The 12,419-nt window shown below is 35.8% G+C and overlaps 1 protein-coding gene across 2 annotated transcripts in view; it reads left to right on the top strand.

Annotated features, from left to right (window-relative positions):
* The window catches only part of usp19 (ubiquitin specific peptidase 19), a 33,675-nt gene extending 21,974 nt beyond the window's left edge, over positions 1 to 11,701 (top strand). For both annotated transcript variants that reach the window (XM_073822539.1, XM_073822538.1), the window contains exons 20-26: positions 963 to 1,291; positions 1,389 to 1,502; positions 1,587 to 1,803; positions 1,893 to 2,045; positions 4,813 to 4,979; positions 5,064 to 5,239; positions 10,642 to 11,701. In XM_073822539.1, coding sequence (XP_073678640.1) covers positions 963 to 1,291; positions 1,389 to 1,502; positions 1,587 to 1,803; positions 1,893 to 2,045; positions 4,813 to 4,979; positions 5,064 to 5,239; positions 10,642 to 10,782 — 1,297 coding nt within the window. In that variant the 3' untranslated portion in view covers positions 10,783 to 11,701. The remainder of the gene's footprint in view (positions 1 to 962; positions 1,292 to 1,388; positions 1,503 to 1,586; positions 1,804 to 1,892; positions 2,046 to 4,812; positions 4,980 to 5,063; positions 5,240 to 10,641) is intronic.
* The last annotated feature ends 718 nt before the right edge of the window (positions 11,702 to 12,419 follow it).

The raw sequence follows: 12,419 nt of genomic DNA, 5'->3' as shown, positions 1-12,419 counted from the left end.
ATATATATATATATATATATATATATATATATATATATATATATATATATATATATACATATATATATACATATATACATACATATATACATACATATATACATACATACATACATATACACTTATATGTATACATATAACTTTTATACATATAAATCTGTGAGCATTTTTTTCAGGTAAATGTCTGTTTTAAAATTTGTTAATGTTATTTATTTATTAAGCAGATTTATCTTTTTTATAGTATTTTTGTGAGCTAAATTTCTAAATGGTTTTTACTATTTAAAATAACTGTTTTCTATTTAAATATATTTTAAAATGTAATTTATTCCTGTGATCAAATCTACATTTTCAGCATCATTACTCCAGTCTTCAGTGTCACATGATCCTTCTTAAATCATTCTATAAATTGATAAAAAGTGATAAAGTGATGATTAATGATTATAACGTGACAAGGGATATCTATTTCAGATAAATGCTGTTTTTCTAAGCTTTCTGTTCATCCAAGAAACCTGAAAAATTCTACTCTGCTTCTTGCTGTAAACTGTATCAAATAAATGCAAGCTTGGTGAGCAGAAGAGACTTCTTTAAAAAAAAAAACATACGAAATCATACTGTTCAAAAACTTTTGACTGGTAGTGTATGTATAGCATTTTTAAATTTTTATTATTTAAGTTTTATATTATATATTTTTTATATACTCATTTATTAGCTTTGGAATTTGTTATATTTTCGATATTGTATGTGTTATTTTTATAACTTTTATATTTTATATCAGTTTTGAATTTTATGTATTTGTCTGTGTAGATATTATAGCATTTAATTAATAATTATTTATTTGTATGATTGCATGAGCTATTTTATTATCTATTTTAAGTGATTAGATTGGGGTATGCTGACATAAAAAGTAAAATCTGTTAAATTGAAACCAGCAACACTGTGTAACCCTTCATTTCTGTGTGCAGGTACTCTGTCAATGTGTTCCAGCCACCTTACCAGTCCGGTCGGACGTCTCCAGAGGCCAGCCTGTCCCGTGTTGACCTGACCTCTATGGCGAGCAGCGTCTCAGAGTGTCAAGAGCCAGAAGAGGAGCCATCATCTGCGGCAGAAGCGGAAAGCCAAGCAGAGCAGGGTGACTCTGGCACAGACCCACAAACAGAGACCGCGTCTATGATCTCCGCAGCAGGTGGAGACACTCTCTCCAGTGACTCAGGCTGCTGTGAGCTTGCCACCAGCTCCCAAGATTCTTTGGTGGAGAAAGAAACATCATGTGAAAAGGCTGTTAAACCAGAAGGTAAGTTGGTGTAAAGAGCACTCTTTTTTTTGTTTGAAAAAAGAGTGCCCTTTGTTTGTTGTAGAGTAATAATCCTTTGCTGTTTGTTCATTGGTAGCTGTAGTGACTGGGTATCAGCAGCCGTCTGAGTCAGCGACTGGAGGTGCGTCTCAATTCTACATCACAGTTCTGGACTCCAGCCAAAAGGAGGATGGAAAACTTGAGGACAAAGGTCAGTCAGAGGATTTTGGATGAATGTGTTTTATAAAAAGCTTGTTGAAGCAGCATATCTTCATCATCCTTGTGCCACCGACAGGTGATGCGGTACTGGAGGTGCCTGATGACTGCACGCTGGAGCTGGTGTGGAAAAACAACGAGCGGCAGAAGGAATATGTGCTGGTGCGCTCTAAAGAGCTGGAGTTTGATGAGGACCCTGGCTCTGCTACCGAGACATCCAGGGCAGGACACTTCACCTTAGAACAGTGCCTGAACCTCTTCACCAAACCTGAGGTGCTGGCCCCTGAAGAGGCATGGTATGGAGAGACGTGTCAGTTTCAAAGTGTATTTTAATGGCATCATAAATGTGATTGGCTCACTTATGTCTTCTCTTGTTGTGGTTCAGGTATTGTCCTAAGTGCCAGCAACACAGGGAGGCCTCTAAACAGCTTCTGCTTTGGCGTCTTCCGAATGTACTCATCATCCAGCTCAAGCGCTTCTCGTTTAGGAGCTTCATATGGAGGGACAAGATTAATGATATGGTTGATTTCCCAGTCAGGTACACTCAACTATACTCTTGTCTCACTAGCACAGAAATTCAATTGTTAAGGGTCTGAAAGATTAAAGGAATAGTTTAACCAAAAAATGCTCACCCTCATGTGGTCCCAAACCTGTAAGACTCTGATAGATTGTTGATATTCAGAACACAAATTAAGATATTTTTTGATGAAATCAGAGAGCTTTCTGACCCTGCATATACTGCAAAATAAGCAAAAATAACAACTTTATTCAATAGTTTCTTTTCTTCCGTGTCAGTCTTCGACTCTCATTTACAAGAGTACTATATTGTGACTTGCTGACTATACAGGGTCAGAAGGCTTTTGGATTCTATAAAAAATATCTTAATTTCTGTTGCAAAGATGACCAACAGTCTTACAGATTTGGAACGACATGAGGGTGAGTAACTAATGACAGAATTTTCATTTTTGGGTGAACTATCCCTTTTTTAAAGAAGTATTTTATGCTCACTAAGGCCCCGATCACACCGAACACGTCTTTTAGTTCTAAAAACGCCAGGTGCACAGCACTGCCTTTTTTGGTCACTTTTAATAAAAGAGCAGTGTGCTGCGGTTTTTTTATGTTGCTAAGCAACGACCAAAACAGCTGTCCTGTCAGTCAAATCAAAGGATTATAGCGCGAGCGCTCTAAAATCTTAGTTTTTTTGCTGTTAAGTAAACTGTCATATTAGCAGAAACCCTAAATAATACAGCTCTGGGTTACCCACGATAGACACCAAAGGTTTCTCCTCTAATTCTTGCAGTCTCCGGACTTTTTAAGCAACGGTAAACTTTCGTCACCACAACAGAAGGCCCGCCTCTCCATTCATTCGATTGGACAATGGAAAAGAACGCGAATGACGTTGGGCGTTTTTCCGCTCAGAGTTGATTTTTTTTCAACTTCAGGCGCTCAGAGCGCTCCTGCAAAAACTCGAGGTGCAGCAGGCGGCGAAAACGCGAGACGCCGGGGGCGCATAAACAGCGTGCAGAACGCTCACTGCCAACAGAAAACCATTCAAAAGAGGCGCCTCCAACTGCAAAAACGCGTTCGGTGTGATCGTGGCCTAAGGATGCATTTATTTAATAAAAAAAAAAAAAAACAGTAAAAACTGTATTATTGTGAAATTTTATTACAATTTAAAATAACTATGTAAACACGAGTAAAAATCAAATTTAATCCTGTGATGGAATTTTCAGCATCATTACTTTAGTTTTTAGTGTCATATGATCCTTCAGTAGTCTTTCTAGTATGCTGATTTGCTGCTCAAGAAACATTTCTTATCATTGTGAAAAAACATTTTTCTGAAAACCATGATTTTTTTTTTATTTCTTTGATTATGGTCCTATGATTTCCTTGATGCAGAAAACTAGGATTTGCGGATTCCTGTCATAAAAATTGAATTTACTGTATAATGCAGAATGTCACAGAATTTGCCAAATTTTGCATGAATAAATCAAACGTAGGGCCACACATTTAAATTAAAATGCGATATGGACTAGTGTCTGTGAATATTAAGCTACAAAATACTATTTAAATGTGAATCCCGCGTGTCTCTGTGTGAATGTTTTAATGGCTAAATTAAATTCACCATTCAGAGTTAAAAAAAAATTTAAATGGAATTTGGTAAAAAAAAAAAAAAAAAAATCAAATAGAATTTGGAAAACAAATAAAATGGAATTTGAATTGGAAAAAAAATTAAATTGAAAAATGATTTCATAGGTCCATATTCGATGAATAGAATGTTCAAAAGAGCATTGTTTATTTGAAATATAAATATTTTTAAATGTCTTAACTGTCACTTGATCAATGTAATGCATTTTTGCTAAATAAAATTATCAGTTTCGTTTAGTAAAAATTTTTATTTTACTATCGAGATACTGGTATAGGTTTTATTAATATTTTGAATGTTTTTATATATATATATATATATATATATATATATATATATATATATATATATAGTTTTTCCATTTTCTTTTTTGTATATTTTTTTTTCATTGAGTTATATATTTTGCTGACTTGTGTACTTACATTATTCCATTCCTTGTCATTGCGTCGCCTGCCAGTGACGTCATGCACCCTCGATATCTGGTTTTATTTTGTAGAAAACATGGAAACACCAAAGTAGAAGGTGACGAACGCACAGTACGATTATAACAGAATTTTCAACACACTCAAATGTATCTAGTATGATAAAACAACAATGCTTTACCCCAAATACACATGACCAGAAGGAGTGTAAACCTTAGCTGCTTTCAAGATGTCACACTTGTCTCTCACTAGCAATTTCTCTAGCATCCTTGTTTCACTTCCACGGCTTTCAGCCCCACCCTACTTAATACTAAAGTGATGTTAATAAATCTTTAATACATCAGTTCATCCATGAACATAATTTCTGCCTGAGTCCAGATGGATTGCTTTGGCTGTGGGGATGAAGACAACAACTCCCATTATTCCACACTCAATAACAGCTCATCAAACTACGCTTTTCTTTGTTTTGAAAATGCACCCTCTAGAGGCAAAAAATTACATACTGTGCCTTTAAGTTTTTTTCTAAAGGAAGCTATTGTCACATATAGTTGTTTGGCACTATTTTTATGTAAAGCTGCTTTGTAATGTGCCACTACAAAAATAATCCTGATCGTTTAGGTGGAGTTTAATAGCAGTGTGAACTGTAAATGTCACATTTAGCTGAATAGTTTGTTTATTATCCATGTTTTGAATTGACTGTGTAATGGATTTTTTACCTATTTTTCTGTCCTCATCAGAAACCTGGACCTGAGTAAGTTCTGTATTGGTCATAAGGGTGACATCCAGCAGCCACCCATCTATGATCTCTATGCTGTGATCAACCACTATGGCGGCATGATCGGAGGACATTACACAGCCTATGCTCGTCTTCCCAGCGACAAAAACAGCCAGCGCAGCGACGTTGGTACGAGCGAGCTCTTCTAGATCAATAACTTTTCACTGGCTGTGTTGTAGGAAACGTCTCACAGTCTGTCACTTACTATTTCAGGCTGGCGTTTGTTTGATGACAGCACAGTAACAACGGTGGAAGAGAGTCAGGTGGTTACACGTTACGCCTACGTGCTGTTCTACCGCCGCAGGAACTCTCCGGTAGAGAGGCCGTCTCACTTACTGGGGCCCCTTGGCGCCGAATCCTCTGCTGCAACCGGCGGCGCTGCCAGTCAGGTGAGCTCAGCACCTTCTCATGTCACTGCAGACCAATGGAAAAACTGTTTAATCTTAGTGGAGCAGCTATAGACTTGTTCATTAAAGCTGCAAAGGATTGGGTAACATTCCTGGTGGATTCTCAACATGAAAAAAACAGTTTTTCTCATTCATTTTTTAATGAGCCGTCTCAGAAATGCTCAGACACCATCAGATGATTATAATTTAATTAGTCGTTTCATGAGAGATTATGTTCTCTCAGATGTTCTGGAGTATAATCACCTTGTGATATCTATCAGAGCCGTGACTAATAGATGAATCACGAAGCATCATGGCCATTTGATGAAGTGTGTTAGAATCTCTCGACTTTTCATTACTTTTTGTATCTCAAAAGGTATAAATATACAAAAATGACATTTGCACCTTGGTTTCAACAATTTCTAACAAGCCGTTTCTTCACATCTTTCGTTATCGGATCAGCTGAGCGTGACCTTCGTAAAACTTTGAATGCGCTCCAGTAACATCAGCGTCTTTAAAAGATTAGATAATGATTCGTGTGAACCAAGTTAAACATTTTCGCACTTTTGAGAAAAAAAATTGCATCAGTGGTCCATCCTTAAAGTTCAAACTGGTGATTTATGGGTCCAAGGAAACATTTTGCTTTTAATTTAGTAGATATTTAGTCACAGGCTGTGTACAAAATAAAAATGAAATGCTATTTCTGGGCATGAAGAGACCTCTTGGGTCTTTTGCATGCTATTTTGCTTACCCATCCACCTGAGTGTGTCAAACTGGAGCAGTGAGCTCTCTGATACTCAGTGTAATTGGTGTTCTACGGTGGATTGATGAGGCAAGGCGCTTTCCCAGAAGCTCACACAGGTTTCCGCCAATCGCAGGCGTCTCTGATATGGCAGGAACTGGAGGAGGATGAGGAGGGGCAGCGAGATGCCTCTTTTCGGAGCCTGTTCCGCCCCGGTCTGCGTGGAAGAAGAGCCAGGACGAGGCCGGAGGAGGAACCGGAGAGCAGGGGAGGGCATTCTCAGCGCAGACGAGACCGCATCTCAGATTACTCTGATGGGGAGCGTCTGAGATATTTCATCATGGGCACTGTGGCGGCGGTCCTAGCCTTGCTGTTCAACCTCATCTATCCTTTGTTATACTGGTCCAACTGGGCTTAATTTACTAGTCACAGCAGCTGCAGACCCTAAGCAGAAACTAAAGATTTGCACTTTGCATTTTACTTTGCATTGTACTGTTAGTTATGACTCTTCTTGTGGGAACTATTTAGGTTGGGAGTCAACACAGCCATGCTAGTCAGGATTGTTCTTTTTTTTTTTTTTTTTTTTTTTTTTTTTTACAACATTGTCCAGAATGTTTCATAACACTCAGGAAAAATGTCTTGCATAAATATAAATGTATTTAGAATATGCATTTAATGGTTAACAAATACTCAGAGCAGTTAGAGGGACACCTTCTTTTTAGCGTTAAGTTTTTATTTTTAGCTGTATGACCAATCAATCAATCAATCAAAACTTAGATTAAAACTTTTTAAGGGATCCAAAAAATCCAAAAATTGTCATAATTTGCTCACTGCAGGGTCAGAAATTAACAAGGGCTTGTGGCAAAAATGCCACCAAAATGAACAAAAATGCCACACAAATTTAAGGCAAAGGGGCAAAAAATGCCCCTGCACAATTAAACAATGTATTACGGCTGTCTCAATTAAAATGAAATGTGAAAATGAATGAAAAGTAATTGGGTACAATTGAGTATTTGACATTCAAGACAACATAGTATGGTTTTTATAATAATAAGGTGATTATAAAAATTACCCTCGCAAATGTAAGAAATGCCCCTGGAAATCAATAATCAAACATTGCTTCTTAATAGGAAAAGTTCATTTCTGACCCCACTGTCATGTCCTTCCAATCCTGAATGACTTTCTTCTTCAGAGCTCTTCAGGTATTTTGTAGAATGCTGGTAACAAAACCGTTTCTGTTCTCATTGTGTTTTTGGTTCATACAATGAAAGTCAATGGGAACCAAAGCTGTTTTGTCACCGGTGTTCTTCAAAATATCTTCTTTTATGTTCATACAGGTTTGAAAGGACATGAAGGTGAGTAAATGGTGTCAGAATTTACATTTTTTGGTGGATGATCTCTTAAATTTATGCCAGTCAGCATTGTGTATCAGCTGTAGGTTTTAAATAGAACTTAAATGGCTCTAAAAAAAACAGCATAATGATAATACAATTCTGTGATAACTATCTCTGTAGGTGTATTATGTCAGGTTTAAAGTCAACATGAATTCAAAGTTTACTGTACTTACTGTGTTAGTGTAGATTTATGGTCTTTTTTCCTTTTAATCTTTGGAATAAAAAAAAAGTTAGTTTTAGCTGATGAAAGGAAGGGATAATTTACATCTGCTTCGCGCCAAGCTTTATTTTGCGACAACAACCGCTGGATGTACATTATCCAACTTATTACACATATACGTCCTACAAAACTACATAATTAGACACAAAATACTGATTTGAGTTGAAATAATTGAATGCAAAGCTTCTGTGAAGAAAGTTGCTAGTTGCTAGAAAGTAGCAAGTTCACCCTCGAAAAAGCTTTAGATCTCATTTTAGTTTGAAAACTCTGGGGTTGCATTTCAGTGTAAACGGACCATAACGGTGACTTTTGAAAACAATGGCGTGAAAACGACCGTGTAAAAAATAATATCATGCTCATTTGTGACATTTCAAGTAACCAATAAACAGCTAAGTAGAAAAATAAATTACAGTATTTTTACACCCCAAGGAATAACAATTATTATTAAGGTTACTTCTCTTAAATTAAAACATCCTTGATGATGTATGCAGCCTGAATGATCAAGTGACATGCGTTTTCGGTTGTGTAGTGTAGAGACAGATCATTTTCTGAAATGCAGTGCAAAATGCCAGTGTAGACGAGGACGCACTAGTGTAAACAGGGCCTTAGCTAAATCGTTAATTCGTTAATCTTGCTGCTTCATTTCACAGATTTTTCTTTATTAGTGTTTTTTGTTGCAACTCTAATTAGTTTAGTTGAGTTTTAAATGACTTTCTTCTGTCTTAATGAATTTTTGCCAAAGTTTGTCAATAGTCTGCCATTTTTGAAAAATTGTTTAACCCACTGATGTTCTTCATTTTTGGGAGTCACACTCTTGTCTTCAGAAGAAACTGAACACCTAAAATGTAACTTGTTTTTTTGTTTGTTTGTTTCTTACTATTTTACATTTTAAGGAAATTGTTTGGTGCTGTTTAATATTTATTAGTGCTGGGCAACAATTAATCGTGATTAATTGCATCGAAAAAATTTAAGTTTTTGTTAATATATTATATACGTGTGTGTACTGTGTATACTTATTTTGTATATATAAAGACACAAAAAGTATATGTGACCCTGGACCACAAAACCAGTCATAAGGTTAAATTTTACAAAACTGAGATATATACATCATATGAAAGCTCAACAAATAAGCTTTCTATTGATGTATAGTTTGTTAGGATAGGACAATATTTGGCTGAGATACATCTATTTGAAAATCTGAAATCTAAGGGTGCAAAAAATCAAAATACTGAGAAAATCACCTTTTAAGTTGTCCAAACTAAGTTCTTAGCAATGCATATTACTAATCAAAAATTACATTTTGATAGGTTTACAGTAGGAATTTTACAAAAAATCTTCATGGAACATGATCTTTACTTAATTTCCTAATGATTTTTGACATAAAAGAAAAATCAATAATTTTGACCCATACAATGTATTTTTGGCTATTGCTACAAATATACCCCAGCGACTTAAGGTTTTGTGGTCCAGGGTCACATATATTTTAAAAATATTTACATGTCTATATTTATTCATATAATATATATTACATATAAAGGAATGTAATATATAAACAACATATTTGCTTAAATGTATACTTGCATGTGTGTTTATTTATATATGCATAATAAATATACAGTACCCACACATAAATATATACACAAAAAAAGTTTATTTTGGATGCAATTAATCACAATTAATCGTTACCCAGCACTAATATGTAAGCAATAATTGAACAATTTTTCCATATATATATAATATAATTATAGTGGAAGATTTATTGACTTAATTTCACACATTTCCAGAAATTTGCTGTAGCGGTCTGTTTAATTTTGTGTCTGCATTGGTGTGTTTTACACTTGATGTTTTGAAGTTTAACCCCCTCTTTGCTTTTTCCTTTTTCCCCTGCATTGTGGCTGAATTATTGATTTGATTTCACACATTTGCAGAAACTTGCATTGTTATAGTCATATCAGTTTGTTTTTGTGTGTCTGTTTTGCACTCTTGATGTTTCAGAGTATCACCCTTCATTGCTATGGACTTTTTTCTGCATCAAAGCTGATTTGTAGAATCTACACGCAAGAACTTCTGTATTTTTACCTATCATTTTTGACCACAAAAGCCACATGTGACTTTCTTTTTTTTTTTGTTAAATAATTGATCACTTTTTTGAATCAGGCCCTTAACTTTATTTTGTGTTAACATAGCAAGTGCCATTAAGGTCAAGTTTACCAAGTTTTGTACCAATCTGATAACGTTAACATTTTTTAAAATTTTAAATCGTAAAATTATAATTTTCAGGTCAGATCTGACCAAAGAACACCAGAGGGTTAACAGTTGTTTCAAGATGACCATTTTGTGACTCAGCGAGGCAGATCAGCTCAGTACTGTACTTCTGTACCCAACAAGGGAAACCAGTGACTTCTTTTCTCCCCTCTACTTTCCACCACTGATTCAAAGTCTAGTTGCACATGTTGTGATTGAGAGGAGATCCACATATTGTAAAATGAACGGTACTTTGGTTTTTGATTGTATGGCAGTTCCAACAGTCTCAGGGATGCTGGTGGGCTATAATGGTTGATGTTGCCGTCCACACTACAAAGCCTAAAGACATTTGGCTTCTGTGAATGCCTCAGCTCTGGACACCATGACCGAAACAATACCATTAGATTGTTTTTGTACCTCATTAAGGTCATAGGCCAGGATTGTGTCATGATGATGTTTGAAATGACACTGGTTCTAACTGAAGGGTAAATCTTTGGGCACAGATGTGTGTTATAATTTAAGCAGTAAATTGAATATGTTGGGTAAGTGATTTTTATTTAAATATAATCTTAAGATGACTGAATATTCATGTTATTTATGATGCTGCACAAAATGTCCCAGCAATAATTGAGACCACTCTAAATGCTGCTCAACTGTAATAGTGCCTGTATTCATAAACAATAAATAACTCAAGATGACCTTGTCTTCAAATCACTCATTTGAATACTTATGTGTATTGGCGTTCATGACTCCATTCAGAAGATGGATGAACTTTCTACCTTTATAACGGTGGTTTATTTTACAGGCTTCTAGCCAGACACTGTTTGGGACAGACCTGGACCCAGACGGACCTCCTCAGTTGAGCACGGAAGTGACTTCTGACATGTTTGCACACTCTGGAGAATGTGCCGCCCCATCCTACAGCAGCATGGAGGAGGTGGATTGAAACTTGACCCAGTCAGGAAAACTTGCTTCCTCAAAAAAGAAAAATAAACATTAGCAGTGGATCTAGCATGGCAAAGGTGCTCAAATTTTTCTTTTTTTACATTTGCAATGTGGACATAAAAGCTGGGCATATCGTTCCAATGCAAAGACTGTTTGGAAACGTCCGATTTAAGACAACATGCAGTAAGATGATGCTTAAAGACTAATCCTGCAACACATTCACATAATTCTGTAATTCTGAAAGGTGCACACACTGTCGTAAGAGAGCGCGCACAGATCTCCAAGGTTTTTTTATGTATATGTAAACATTTTAACACCTAGAAAGAAATTATGTCATTCACACGGTAGGTTTCTAATACAATGTTTATCTTGCTTGTGTTTACACGAGGTGTTAATTTGGTCAAATCAGTGAGTGAGATCAACGTGGTTGGTTTGGATGCACAGAAGAGTTTGTTTGTTCTCACTGAAATGTCGCCTGGCCTGATTTGTTTCTCTTAAAAGAGTCTGGAGGTGTTGTGTAAAGCTTTTTGCAGGTGTTGTAGGTGAAGTTGTAAGTGTGGACAAGGTTGTTCAAAGTTTTTCTCTCTCACACTCAGGCCATTACTCAACTTGATGTCCTGTTCTTTCTTTCTTAGACAATCCAGTGATTGAAATTTCTTTTGTTTTACTCCATGTCAGATCCTGTGGAAATGCAAAAGCTTGATTGATTGAGATGCATGTTGACCTATGATAGCCCTAGTACAGTGTATCATATACCATCTCCTTTGTTTTTCTAAGTTTTGAGTGGATTGTCCCGTTTCCCCATTCTTTGTTTTCGTGTTGGACTGCATAGCAAGCAGGAACTGGGGATTTGATCGTAAGAATGCTGCTGTGAATAAAACAAATGGTTAATATAAATAAAAGCCTTTTTTGCGTAACAACCTTAAATGCTACAACTGTATGCGCATTTCTCACATGTTGAGTTTAGAAGGAAAATATTGTATTTAGCAGGTGAACCTCATGAAAACAACTATGTTTCACTCCAAAATCAAAAAGAAATCACATTTTTGCAAAAAGGAAATGTAACACGTCAACTGTTCACAGTCAAAATTGAATGAATGGGAAAAGTCTGTTACAAAGAAAAACTGTATACAATGTGAAAGTAAACCTATGGACAAGACTTCTGGTTCATTAGCCGCAAATGGAAGCCCATTTCCGCCACTGAATAAAAAAAAAATTTAAACAGGGTTTTGTGACTTCTCACAATTCTGACTTTTTTTGTCTCAGAATTGTGATACAAACTCACAATTCTGACTTTCTTTGAATTGTAAGATATAAACTCACAATTGAAAGTTATAAAGTCAGAATTCCAAGATATAAACTTGCAATTCTGAGAAATAGTCAGTAATAGTCAGATAATTAACATATCAGTCTTTTTTTCCTCCTCAGAACTGGACTTTATAACTCGCAAATGCAAGTTTATATCTCACAATTCTGATAAAGTCAGAATTGCAAGATACAAATTCACAATTACAAGAAAAAAAGTCAGAATTGTGACTATATCTAGGAGTTCTGGCTTTATAACTTGCAATTGTGTTTTTATCTCACAGTTCTGGAAAAAAAAAAAAAAAGAATTGTGAGATAAAAAGTTGCAGTTAC

This window comes from Garra rufa, chromosome 18 (assembly GCF_049309525.1).
Source record: "Garra rufa chromosome 18, GarRuf1.0, whole genome shotgun sequence".
NCBI lineage: Eukaryota > Metazoa > Chordata > Actinopteri > Cypriniformes > Cyprinidae > Garra > Garra rufa.
Note: the sequence above shows the minus strand (reverse complement) of the source record. Positions and strands in the feature narration are given on the sequence as shown.